At 34.4% G+C, this 13,338-nt stretch overlaps 1 protein-coding gene across 1 annotated transcript; it reads right to left on the reverse strand.

Annotated features, from left to right (window-relative positions):
* Window positions 1–1,284: 1,284 nt before the first annotated feature.
* Window positions 1,285–6,229, reverse strand: LOC141724149 (putative disease resistance protein RGA4). The gene is made up of 2 exons (XM_074526156.1): window positions 2,660–6,229; window positions 1,285–2,555 (listed from the first exon to the last, which is right to left on the reverse strand). The coding sequence occupies exons 1-2, from the start codon at window positions 6,112–6,114 to the stop codon at window positions 2,534–2,536; spliced, it is 3,477 nt and encodes a 1,158-aa protein (XP_074382257.1). The 5' UTR covers window positions 6,115–6,229; the 3' UTR covers window positions 1,285–2,533.
* Window positions 6,230–13,338: the final 7,109 nt, after the last annotated feature.

The following is a 13,338-nucleotide window of genomic DNA, read 5'->3' on the forward strand; positions in this document are numbered from 1 at the left end:
GGTTGAAGTGAGAGATACTACCATTTGATTCAAAATCTTGATAAAATCAAAATCATCTGATAGTGACCCATATCCTCTTAGGAAACATATTAATCACAACATCTTTATTGTAAATTACACGAGCAAGAGTTGTCTTGTCTTGACCTCCCATTCCTACTACAGCAAGGACTTGTAAATCCTGATCATGATTTTTGCAAACTGTTTGGACTAAATAGGATATGTCATCATCTCTTCCGACTGTTTGGACTATTTGTGACTCGTCTTCAACAGGTGGGGTGTTACGGATCTCTCTTGGTTGAACAATGGAACGTAAATGCGCTTTGGGCTGAAGTCCAAGATCTATAGCCAATTTAAAAATAACGTCAAAGGAAGTATGAATGGACTTGATCTTATGAGCCACCTTGAAACGATTTATTATGGTGTTCTTAGAAGGAATGAAGAAGTCCCTTATGTTGTGATGATTTTCCACCTTTCGTCGAGTAACTTCGTATTGAAATTCATCCATAAAAACATCAGCTACCTGAGCGACAGCTTCAAGTTTGTTGTACCACTTTTGGACAGTAATCATGGGCACTTTCTTCTTAGCAGCATCGGATAAGAGGGCATCAACTAATTCCACTCTTTCACGGAGTGTGTTCAGATCTTCATGAATATTCCAAGCCAGAATCACTTGATCAGTTGCAAGTAAAACAAGCTTTCTGACAAGTCCTCTGGCAAGTTCACCTAAAATTGCTTCAGCCATTGTTCAAAATACAGTAATGGTAAAACAGTGATATACAAATTCTCTTAGAACAATTATAGTGTATATGAGTGTCTGGTACTAACAAATTATCAGTATTTAATTATGAAAACTCTTGGGTATTAATGCATAATATACTAATGTTGCGTAAAAATTATGGTATTTAATCCGATTCTGACCAAGTCTCCGTCAGCTGCTATACAGTAAGGGCGAGCCATGGTCCCGTGGATGAGGTGGTGCCAACTTTTATTTAATCTGCCTCTTTACCAGCTACATTAACTAATAATCTAGCACCAAAACTTCTAACACACAAAAAAGAAAAAAATCTAGCACGAAAAGATTGACCAAGTCTTTCTGTTCATATTAGAGCTCTAACATATGTTTTATATTGAACTTTGGACAGCAGGGCATGGTGAGATTCCTGGTATAAGCATCAGCCAAGAGAGCATCAATTGATTCCAACCTTTTACATTTCTTAGTTTTTATATTTTCTCAATATCTCTTCTTTTATGTGTTTGTTTTGTCTATAACAAGTTAAACTCCGTGTCTCCTTGATTAATTTGTATATAACATTAGGTAGAACTGTAAATTGCTTTATACTTTGATCTCATGGAGGCCATGTTATGTCGGTTATTGGCTTATACTATTTCTTAGCCGCACAGAGTCACCCTGAAAGACATTGTACAAAGATTGATAAGATAAACACACATTTTGCATTAGTACAAACTTGGTAAGTATAGGGTACCAGTTACAAGTTCATATTAATCCTTAAATTTTCAGATGGAGTTTTGGTTTAATTGACAACCTTATTAGTACAATACCGAAGATCTTAATAAGATTCACCTCTTAAATCATAAATCCCAAGATTCACCAGCCACAAGAAAGAAGTTCCCGGTAATATTCCTCCTCAGGCACCATCGCTTAATCTAGTAGTCATATACACACCAACAAAAAGGCATGTTTCCAGGTTTTGATCCTTATCAGACTTTATAACTGAAATTACGAAACACATACTCAAACATTTCCTCCACAAACCAAGAGGGCATTACACACTCAATTCACACAAAAGTGTCCTAACTAAAAACATAGTGAATGAACAATATTTGCACTCTCTGCTTACTGATCTCATATTCCAACAAACATAACTTAAGATCCAACCTAAATTTTATTACTCCATTACAGAACTCAAATCAAAGTTTTCTAATCACAAATTGTAAAAGAATATAAAGTTTTTACAACTACAAGTAAATAAATATATAATGATGCTCATTTAAATCTGCAGAAGAATTGACACTTAGGAAGGGAGGGGTGATTGTAAGCTCCCCAAACTCTGCATTAGTACACTATTTTTTGTTAATTTTTTCTTTTCCATAAAACAGTAACTTAATAACTTGGACAACGTTTTTAAAAAAAACATTATTTTCAGCCCATATCATTTGATCCTTTAACTTATTGGGAAGCTTACTGAGATTTCGTTGAATTTTAACGATCTTTTTTCTGGAGACTCGGGATGTATACATTCATTTCTTATTTAGGTTTTATTTGCTTCTTACCTCAATATAGGATTTTATAAGAAATGTATGTTTATCGACCCCGTTGTGGATATGGTTTTATTGTAAAGTATGAAACGATCCAGGTTGGACTCTCTACTACCCCAATATTCTCAATAATTATTGAAAATATTCATATTGTATCTTGGTGGGCCCAAAAAAGGGACGAGATCCCCACTACTTAATTGACACTTAGAAAGTCTGCATTAGTGCATTTTACTGGTTTCTGGAAGGTGATGAAAATTCAAGGCCACCAAACCCGATCCCTGATTAAAATAGCAGAACGAAATGTAATTAGAACAATAGTTTAGGATAAATTAACAAAAAATTTGATTAAAACATAGTTAAGGTGAGATTAGATGTAGTTTACCAATTTAGATGTGGAATGTGTTGAATCTTGTACCATTCTGGTCCACTCTCCTTCCGACATCTTTCTTTCAGAATAGCACACCCGGATATAGTCAGGCTATCAAGGCTGTCACATTCTTCAAATGAGGGTAAACTCATCAAATTTTCACAATTCACAATGTGCAACTCCTTGAGAGATGGAAGCTTAGCTAGTGAATCAGGGAGAGCTTTCACTCCTTCGAAATCATTAATATACAATTCAGTCAATGCGGGGAAGGTGATGGAGAGACGATGATCATCTTCCCCTGCAGGCAGTATGGACTTGACCTTTTCCCACCCCTTTAGTTTTAACGATATCAGGTTAGGAAATGAAATTACAGAAGAAGAGGAGAAGGGCCATGGAAATTCATCTATTTCCTCTAAAGAGGGGCTGAATATTAGATTGACAAGACTGGTCCTTATATTTTGAAAAAATTCCCATTCTGAAAGAGAGGGGCATCTCTCAATCATTAGATGTCTTAGACCACTTGACTCTCCAACTGCATTAATGCTACTCAAATCAGGACAACTGCGTACTTCTAAAGTCTCGAGAGCGACTCCAAGGGTCAGACTCTTCAAGCCTTGGCAGTCATGTAAACTCAAGCGTTTCAAAGACAGGGAATTGTTTTTCACGAGCTTGTCAATTGATTTGATGTTGAAAGAGCCTCCAGCTCCGTCACTGACGTTCCACAATCGCAGATGTGTAATAGAGCTAATGTTTCTGCTCATAGTTTCAAGTATACTGCTGCTGTCCAAATTCATGATTTCTAAACTCTTTAGTGACATAAAACTCTTGCTCGGTATCCTTGAAAACTTTGAACAACTCCCAACTGTTAACACCTCGACTTTGGGAAATATTAGAATAGTACGTTGGTCTTCAACACCTGTACTCATTACCGGTTCTAGCCATTCTTCTAGATTTGGCAAATCCCACAGAATGAGTTTTGTTAGAGATGGATACATTGTTTTAACATTTTTTTCTGGACCACTTCCACTGATCTCATCACTACTTATACTTCCACAGAAATCACTCCCTATAACCTTGACATTATTCATCTTGTTCATCTCCATTTCCCTCAATTTAGGAAGGTGACCCAGTGATGGAAATTTTTCACATATATTGCAATCTCTCAACATGATTCTCACCAAGTTAGTCATCATTGGAATCCATGATGCAAATGCCATCCCCTTAAACTTCGCTATGGTCAATCTTTTCAGATTTGTGTGAGGTTTCAATCCTTCCATCACATCCTCATCATTGTACTCTCTGTCATCCCTTTCTTCTCCATTGTTTGTCCAGTCTAACAATAAACGCTGAATATTAGACTTTTTACAAAGTTTCGCCTTACTTGCTTCTTCCCTACTTGACACGTCACTAAGGCCATAGAGATGAAGTTTGCCTCTAAGATTGTTAAGTCCTTCCAATTGTCCAAGGTGACAATTATGATCTCTACTCGCCATGAAATGTGGTAGAGTTTGCAGACAAGTTAACTTCTCTATACCAATAAAGATGAATCTCTCATATTCATTCACAATGTAAAGATGCCTCAAATTAATTAAATTACAAATCTTTTTTGGAAGCTCTTGCAGAGTTAAGACTCTCAGTGTTTGCAGGTTGTAGAGTTTCGTGATGTAACTAGGCAATTTATAGGGGCAACAAGAGATATCCAGATGTTTAAGAAATTTTAACTTTCTCAACGAACTTGGCAACTCATTTGTAACTATATTGGTATTTAAAACCAACACAGTTAAGTGTTTGAGGTAAGGTAACACATCACCACGGATACAATCCCCTGCATAGAGTAGGTGTACTCTACTGAAGCTTCTCTTAAGAATTGTTGGTTTTATGTCTGAAACTCTGTTATCAAGCCTCAAATATATAGCCCCGGAAGCATGGTTCAACTCATTTTTTGCCTTAACAGTTGCTGAATGATGTTTGGATAGATCTAGTGCGAGATCATGAACTAGATCATGCATCTTGCAACTGGTAACATTTCCGAATTCATCCCTTCCGACATCTTGTAACAAAGAATTCCACAGAAGAATATTGAAGTATTCATTGCCAATATCTTCCATCAGTGCATTGCTATCTCTTGGAGGTAAAAGGAATCCTAATGCCATCCATATTTGTACGAGTTCATTCTTATAAATTACCGTATCTTTTGACAAAATAGAGAAATATGTAAAACACTTTTTTAATGAAGGATAAGGTAAATTATCATACGACAACCTCAGGGAAGATAATACACCTTTTGATTTCCATATTTCATTGTTCTGGATCAGCAACCACTCTTGCTCAGACTTCTTTGTTCTCAATAAGCCCCCTAGTGTTTTAATTGCAAGAGGCAGGCCGCCGCACTTTTCCACCAATTTTCTCCCTATAGCCGCAAATTCCTCATCCTCTAAAACTCCTCCATATGAAAATGCTCCTTGCTTGAACAGTTCCCAACTATATTCTTCGGATAGTTTCTCCACCTGATAAGAAACTGAACATTGCATGGCATCAACGACTTCTTGTTTACGAGTAGTAACTAAAATGTTGCTTCCTCTCGCACCACCAACTCCTAGTAAAGAATTTCTCAAGTTTTCCCATTCCCCTTGGATTTCATTCCAGACATCATCCAGTACTAACAAAAACTTTTTCCCCATTAAATACTTCTGAAGATTTTTGATTAGCCCTTCAGTATTTTCCAACATGGATGTGGTTGAAGTGAGTGATACTACCATTTGATTCAAAATCTTCATGAAATCAAAATCATCAGATACAGTGACCCACATCCTCTTTGGGAACATTTTAATCACATCCTCTTTATTATATACCATACGAGCAAGAGTGGTCTTGCCCTGACCTCCCATTCCTACTACAGCAATGACTTGTAAATCCTGTTCATGATTTTTGCACACTGTTTCGACTAAATATGATACATCACCATCTCTTCCGACTATTTGTGACTCGTCTTCAAAGGGCGGGGTGTTCCGGATCTCTTTCACTTGCACACTTGAACTTAAATGTGCAACTGGCTGAAGCCCAAGATCTCCCGCCCATTTAAAAATATTGTCAAAGGAAGTATTAATATACTTAATCTTACGAGCCACCTTGAAACGATATAAATTGCTGTTCTTATAAACACCAAAAAATTCTAGTACCTTGTGACTATTACACACTTTATGACGAGTAACTTCATATGCAAGTTCATCCATAAAAGCATCAGCTACATGAGCTACATCTTCAAGTTTGCTGAACCAGTTTTGGACAGCATACGCAGTTAGCTTCTTGGTAGCAGCATCAGACAAGAGAGCATCAATGGATTCCAACCTTTCACGCAGTTTAAGCAGATCATCATAAAGATTCCAGGCCTGAATCACTTGTTCAGTTGCAAGTGAAATAAGCTTCAGAAGCAGTCTACTAGCAAGATCAGCTACAAATGCATCAGCCATTTTATCTTATATTTGTTTTGGTTGTTTCTGGTTTGAAGTCTATGAAAATGGAATTTGGTTATTATCTTGACAGATTGGTATCTGTGGTGACAGTCCTAAGTTAAAGTCAGACATCATGGCGCCCACTCAGATGATAAGTGTGCCATTGAGTTGACATAATATTTTCATTTCACATTATACTGAGTTATGCTAAAGACTTGTGAGATTTGTTTGTCGATCATAATCAAAGACGATTTTTTTAATAAACATCACAAAAACTATAACATAAAGTGTAGTTTAATCCTGGCAAAAAAAATTACGAGGTTTAATAGTAGAAAGGTGTTGAAGTAGATGATGAATTGGCCGATCAATTAGCTGAAAATTCAGAAAATTATATTGAAATAGCATTTCCTTTCCAAAAATAATTATAAATTTCATTTCAAATTAGAATGTGTTTAAAAATTATAGAATATTTTAGGTCCCCTATTTCAAATTAGGGTTTGTCTAGTGTTCATGGGCATCTGTTAAGCACTAAAACTTATAAAATTTGAAGTGTTTTGATTGGTGTATTTATTGTAAATGCAGGGGGAATCAACCATTATTAAAAAGTATTGGTCAATCAAAACAAGTTAAAATTATAGAAGTTTGTGCTTAGGGCACAAAAACTGTTCAAATTATACAAACTAAGGAGCCGGGTACCGTAAAAAAAGGTATCAAATGATGCTCGCGCACGGGGTTCGGTTCGATTTTCGAATAAAATTGAAATCAGAATCGGAATCATATATATTCGGTTTCTAAAATAGAAAACTATAAGATTCGGGAATTTTGCGACTATGTTATGATATATTAAAATAAAATATTATATGTTTATCTCAATTTGAGATGATTTTGATGGTAAATGTTACGTTTTATATGTTGTTTGACAAATCTTATAAGCCAACTTATTGACTTATAAGCTCGCGAGAGCTTATTGATTTATAAGCCCGCAAGAGCTTATTGACTAGTGTTTGACAACCCAACTTATAAGTTTAATTTACAATTTATAAGCTGATAAGTTGAATGTTAGTAACGACGTACTTTTTCTCAACTTATTTTTAATTTAAATTTTTATTAATTTTAGTTTTAAAATATATTCTTTTAAAAATATTAATCTAACTTAAATATAAGACTTAAGATAATTAAATTTAAAAATTATTTAGTTTAGTTCATTTCAATAAAATATATTCTGACTTATAAGTTAAATTATCTTGTATAACTTATAAGTATTTATCAACTTATCACTTATTAATCACTTATTCGGTTTAAGTCATAAGTTACTTATTTTAAGATTTCCCAAACAGTAGTCTCGTAAGGGCAAGAATATTTTTAGATATTTTGTTACATGTTAAAACGTAATTATATGAAATTATACACTGTATTAATTGATTTTGATGGTCTGTATTGCGTGTGACATATTTTTTTTATCGTAGGTAACCAGCAGCAGCTATCCTTTGGGTGCGCACTGGTACGGGTTCACGCAATAGCCTGTAAACCACGTGAACCAAGGTAAATTGCATTTAAGTGACATGCTCTAGCTCAGGAGCCATAATCATAAATTCTCTTCCCGTGAGATTCGTATTGCGTGTGACATATTTGATATTTTTTTGTGTGAGTTTTCACTCGCGATATTTGTTTTCAGGATATATTATTCATTTATAAAATCGTTTGATTTATCAAAAATAATCGGACCGAACCCCTATCGGGACATCAAAACCCACAAAAATGAATTTTTATAAATCAAGGGTCTTTCGAATATTTCACATTTTCGCATTTATGGAAAGTTCATAATTTTTGAGAAATTTTGGCATAATTTTTATATTTATTTGAAAATAAACTAGTCCCCGTTAATTATTAATTTTGGGCTAATTACTTTTCAGAAATGATAAAACCAGGTCCTACATAATATTAGGGGTATTTTTTACAAATATAAAAAGATTTTTAGTAATTATTAATATTTATAAAAAAATCAGGAAATGTATCAAAAAATAGTTTTTTTGCTCCAAACTAGGGTTACGGCTTCAGTTCATGTTCTTGGAATCAAAAGGCGATTTTTGAAAAGTACTCAGTATTTAATTTAGATTATCGCACGATCGGGTAAAGTTACGGCCTACGGACTTTGTACTCAACCTAGTTTTTTTTTTCAAATTTCACTTTATTAAAATAATATGTACATTAATATTAAATTTTAAACTATATGTATGAGACTTTTTTAAGAATGGTGAATTCTTAAAGAGTAAATCATAAATTTTAATTTTTCTTTTATATAAAATCATATTATTTTTTTAAAATTTTATAAAGAAAATAATTATAGCAATTAATGTAATTTAGAAAATGTATTGATGTAAATGATTTTTGACAATACTTTATTATAAAAAATGTAAATTACATATTGCTTAAATTTACATAAATTTAAAAGTCTGTGAATGAAACACATTACTTTTTGTAATTGTTTATTTGGTACGAAATGTTTTATTATTATATAATTATTTTCATTTTTAAATTTTAATATATGTATAAAACTTACGCACACACTAAAAAATATGATTTCATTCGATCTGTTATAAGTTAAAAATGAAAAATAATTATACAGATCACAGAAATTATCGTACTATTTTTTTTATAATAACATTAAGATATTAGAAATTTTAGTACCAATGTTTATGACAATTTTATCGAATGTAGAAAAGTTTGGCACAAAGCCAATATATATATAATTATTGAATTTGAATATGAAAAAAGGTTGAAATCATCCACGAACAAAATAAAGGATGATTAAAATAATGCTACATTATTCTCTATACTAAATAACAAAATATAGTCTCACACCAACACTACCACGCTCAATGACATATTCTAAAGTACATCTCAAATGCCTAAATAGTAGATATGTCTATATTTGCTCAATAAACATTGTCGTGAAGTATTTAATAATATTATACTTACACTTCAAAAAGAGAAATTTAAGATTGGGCCGAAACATCTTCTACTTTATATTGAATAAGTTTTCATCACTTTATACTCATATATATTCGAAATACGTAAATTATAATACACAAAAATATATTTAACTCAGAGATCACGAACATTAAAAATTTATGTTTTCACCAGAATTGTCAAATCCTGAAAAAGAGGGAGAATATATGTAACACAATAAACTATCACCTAAGTGTCTAAATAATCATTAAGTCTAAACTACTTCATTTGCTATTTTTTGTACACTTTATTTAAATTATTAGAGATTATATACTTTAATTTTTTAACCGCAAAAAGATAATATTGTTATTCCCTAATAATACAATAAGAATTACAAAATGGGGGGTTGAATGTAATTCTGGCTTCTTTTTGGAATTTATGAAAAATGATTCTAACTCAATTTATATCTAACTGTTTGATTTGCAAAGTGCGGAATACAGAGTTAAGTTAATCAAATATAAAGTAATAAAAAATCAAGTCTTTAAAACTTTCTGGTGGATTTGAATGTATCCACCATATATATATATATATATATATATATATATATATCAAGAGAACCCTGTGAAGTTTGAATAGCTCACAACTTCTTTACAAGTGAACAACTAAACTTGCAGAGAAATGCTACAGGATACAGCTTATAAATGTTTCTCTGAAAAATGTGTTTTGTTTAGTCTATTGTTGTTGTTTTTGTTCTACTTGCTACACTTGGTTTATATATCACCAAGTTTACATAGAATACGACAAGATAATAAAACAAAACCTATCAAGTCTAACTCCATACTACTTCACTACTTTATTCCAGCATCTTTGAAAATCTTCATAACTTGCATGGAAATGGTAATGTTTCTTTGTTCTCAAAATCCTGCTAAACAGGCTGCCACATTCCTTTTGCAAATACTCGACGCATGTGACTATGTTGTCACTGTCAACAGATATTTGAATTGATCATCCGTCGGGTACATGCTTGTTATCCGTCGGGTAGCCTTGTTGATCATCCTTCGGGTAGCTTTGTTGATCATCCGTCGGGTAGCCATTTATCACTTGACTCTATTTCATTTGTGCAGAATTACAGGATATCTTATATTTACATTTAATCAACCTATTGTGCACATCTACTAGCAGTCTACATGATTAATAAACTACTACAAAATCTATACAAAATTGTTTGCAAAAATATGCTATATGACTTATTGTTACATAAGCTACTCACCCGATGGATATCAATTAGTCATCCGTCGGGACTATATTGAATCATCCGTCGGGACTATAATTGATCATCCGTCGGGTGCTACAAAATTCACTAAGTTAAATCGACTAAGGTATTTTGTTTGGCTTATCATCAAGTACACAACATATTCCTAACAATCCCCCCCCCCCAATTTATGTCTACTGGAATTGTAGCCATAAATTAAGAGAAACTTGATGATAACAAAATATCCTAAAGATACAGAAAAAATAGTAGATAAAACTGATAAGTGCTACAAAATGCTAAAAATTGAACAATACAAAGTACACAAAGAAATTGCTCACAATTGTTTTCAAGATGCTCCTCTAGTCTGAGCAGATCGATCTATTTTCTTGATTGTCTGGATTTCTTCCCAGCCTTTTGTTGTTTTCTTCAATTTGATTCCGAAGTTGTCCGTGGAATTCAAGTTCATCAGCTTCTGAGAGATTTAGCTGCATTTCCAAAAGAGTCTCGTTGCTAGAGATACTCAATTGGTCCTCCAATCTGAAGAATCTTTTAACACCTTTGTCATCCATGAACTCCATCAGCCAATAGGGCCTTAGATTTACTATCTTTCCTGTAAAGGGAATAAATAGAGTTTTTGGAAGTGCATCTTTGGCTCTAATACCCCTTAGTTCCTCAATCCTTTTTAGAACTATTCTTCTTGCAGTCACATTGTACAAGTTCTTTTTGAAGGATGGGTAGACTTTAATTAGAACAAGTTGGCTTTCTTGGAGAATCCTCTAAAGAGGCCATGTCATCTCTTTCCCTCCCTTGTATCTAAATACCAGTTTTTCAGAAAGATGTCTATAAGCATCAATTCCTCTTACATCTTCCAGTTCATCCAAGTAGAGATTCAAGTCTAAAAATTCCTTGATATCACAAATGTACATGAGATCCCTCTTGTTGACTGTGAGTTGGGATTTGGTTAAAGCTTTGGATTTGAGAGATACAGGCTTCACTTTTTTGCTAGCTCTAGTCTTTGTCTTCTTTGTCTTGAAGATGGGTAAATTTAGATCAGGAATTGGTAGACTATCCCAGTCAACTGGTTCATCCTTAGGAACAATTGGTTCACCATGAATATTTCTTGTTGGATCAACCACTTTGAATTCTTTAAATACCACTACAGATTTTGATGTCTGAGTTGTAGTTGTATGCTTTTTGGGAAATTGGTCTTCCAGTTCCTCATCATTAAAGTTCACTTTCCTCTTGGAATGAAGTTTGTATCTGAATCTTCTTTTCTGTTATGATTCTTCTTGCATTTTCAGATCCTTAGGTTCAGTGATTACAGTTGGTTGTACATGAGGTCCTGTTGTAATTTTTACAGCTTGAAGCTTGGCCAAGATAGCAACTTGTTCTTTCTTTTGCTTTTTCTTCTTAGCATCCAAAGCAACTTGCTTTTTTCTAGCCTTATTCTTTCTTTTTCTTCCTTCTTAGATTCCACAAACAGTGGGTGTCCAACCACCACACAAATCTCCTTACCATTTCTGTAAATTTTGGCAATTCTTCTTTTCAATGCTGAATCAGCTGGATCCTTGTACAATGCAATAGATCTTGACAACAGTTTTTTTCCATCTGGATTTGGTGTCTCAAACACTGTATCCATAGGATTCTTGTCTGAAAACCTAGGATAGTTCCATTTGGCCTTCATGATGAGATCTTTCTTTGGAGATTTGACACAGGAAGTTTGACCCCTTTCCAGATAGTTCATACTTATTTCATTCACAGGGATTTTCATGACTTTAGAGTTATGATTGAAGAGCAGAGTGTGTTTGACTGATAAGTTGGATGAGTGTGGTCTTGAAATGGTGTTCATTACATTTCTTAAAGAAGGCCCATGATGTCATGCCTAATCTGGAACTAGGGCCTACTTTGGCTCTTCTTCACTTCTGCATCCTCACCACCAAAGAAATATTCTAAACCACCAGTCTCATAGTCAATATCACCAGCTGTAGAGGGCAGAGCTATGATTGCATCCTTTGCTCTTTGCATAGACTGTGTGCTGTGCACCAAATTGAGCATTCTTTCTGCATTGTCATTGCCCTGTCCAGCTAGAAGTTGATATGCTGGAACAGGGTGAGTAAATGTCTCAGCATCCAAGGAGGTAGAAGCTATAACAACTTGACTTTGCTGAAATAGTCCCTCCCTGTTTGCATCCTGGACATTCATTAACTCACTTACAATGACATCCACCCTTATATCTCTTGTACCTGCATTTCTCTCATTATCTATCTTTTCTTGCATCAAGGTCTCACCTTGGCTCCCCACCCTCACACCCTCACCTTCACCATCTAAGGTGGGACTCCTCTCACTCACTTTTGCCAGTCCTAAAGAAATAGACTGCATTAGATCACTCTTTTCCTCTCCTTTTTCCTGGGAGCAACCCAGACTCTCACTCAAATCACTCATTTCCCTAAGTCCTAGGAGTGATTGCACTACTATTAAGTCTTCTGCACTTGTAAGAATAGATGAAATTTGAAGCTATGCAGAGACACCCGACGGATGAGGAATATCCATCGGGTTAATAGTTTGACTATCCGACGGATAACTGCTGTTAAGCTTATCCGTCGGGAAACAATCACTACTCGACGGATGAGAAATATCCATCGGAATAGAAGAAATAATTGAGTTTGGAGTGGAGACTATTGTAGACTCTGTGCAGATTGATGAAATTTTTTCCACAGATGTCTCAACAGTCTCAGAAAGAAATGGCAAGTGAGCCAACAAATCATCTAGAAGATGATGCTCACTTGCATGGATTTTTGGCTTCTCCAAGAGAGTTAAAGATGGAGAATTTGGAAGTGATGTGTTTATCATGTCAACATCCAATGAGTGTGTGGGAGAGTTTGGTGTATCAGGTGCTTCAATTATTAGAGATTTTGGCTGTGACTCCACATTTATTGGAGCCACATCAACCTGACTTTGAGAAGGTGCAGTGACTAGGTCTTGTGCACCAGTTTGCACAGTGTGTGAGCCCTGTGCATCCCCAATTTTTGATCTTTTCTTTC

This window comes from Apium graveolens, chromosome 5, assembly GCF_009905375.1.
Source record: "Apium graveolens cultivar Ventura chromosome 5, ASM990537v1, whole genome shotgun sequence".
In the NCBI taxonomy this organism is placed as follows: Eukaryota; Viridiplantae; Streptophyta; class Magnoliopsida; order Apiales; family Apiaceae; genus Apium; species Apium graveolens.

Bases quoted from the DNA above. Each gene is read 5' to 3' on its own strand.
- LOC141724149 (XM_074526156.1), bottom strand. From the start codon at position 6,114: ATGGCTGATGCATTTGTAGCTGATCTTGCTAGTAGACTGCTTCTGAAG. The intron at 2,556-2,659 runs GTAAACTACATC...TATTTTAATCAG, and splicing joins CACATTCCACATCTAAATTG to GGATCGGGTTTGGTGGCCTT.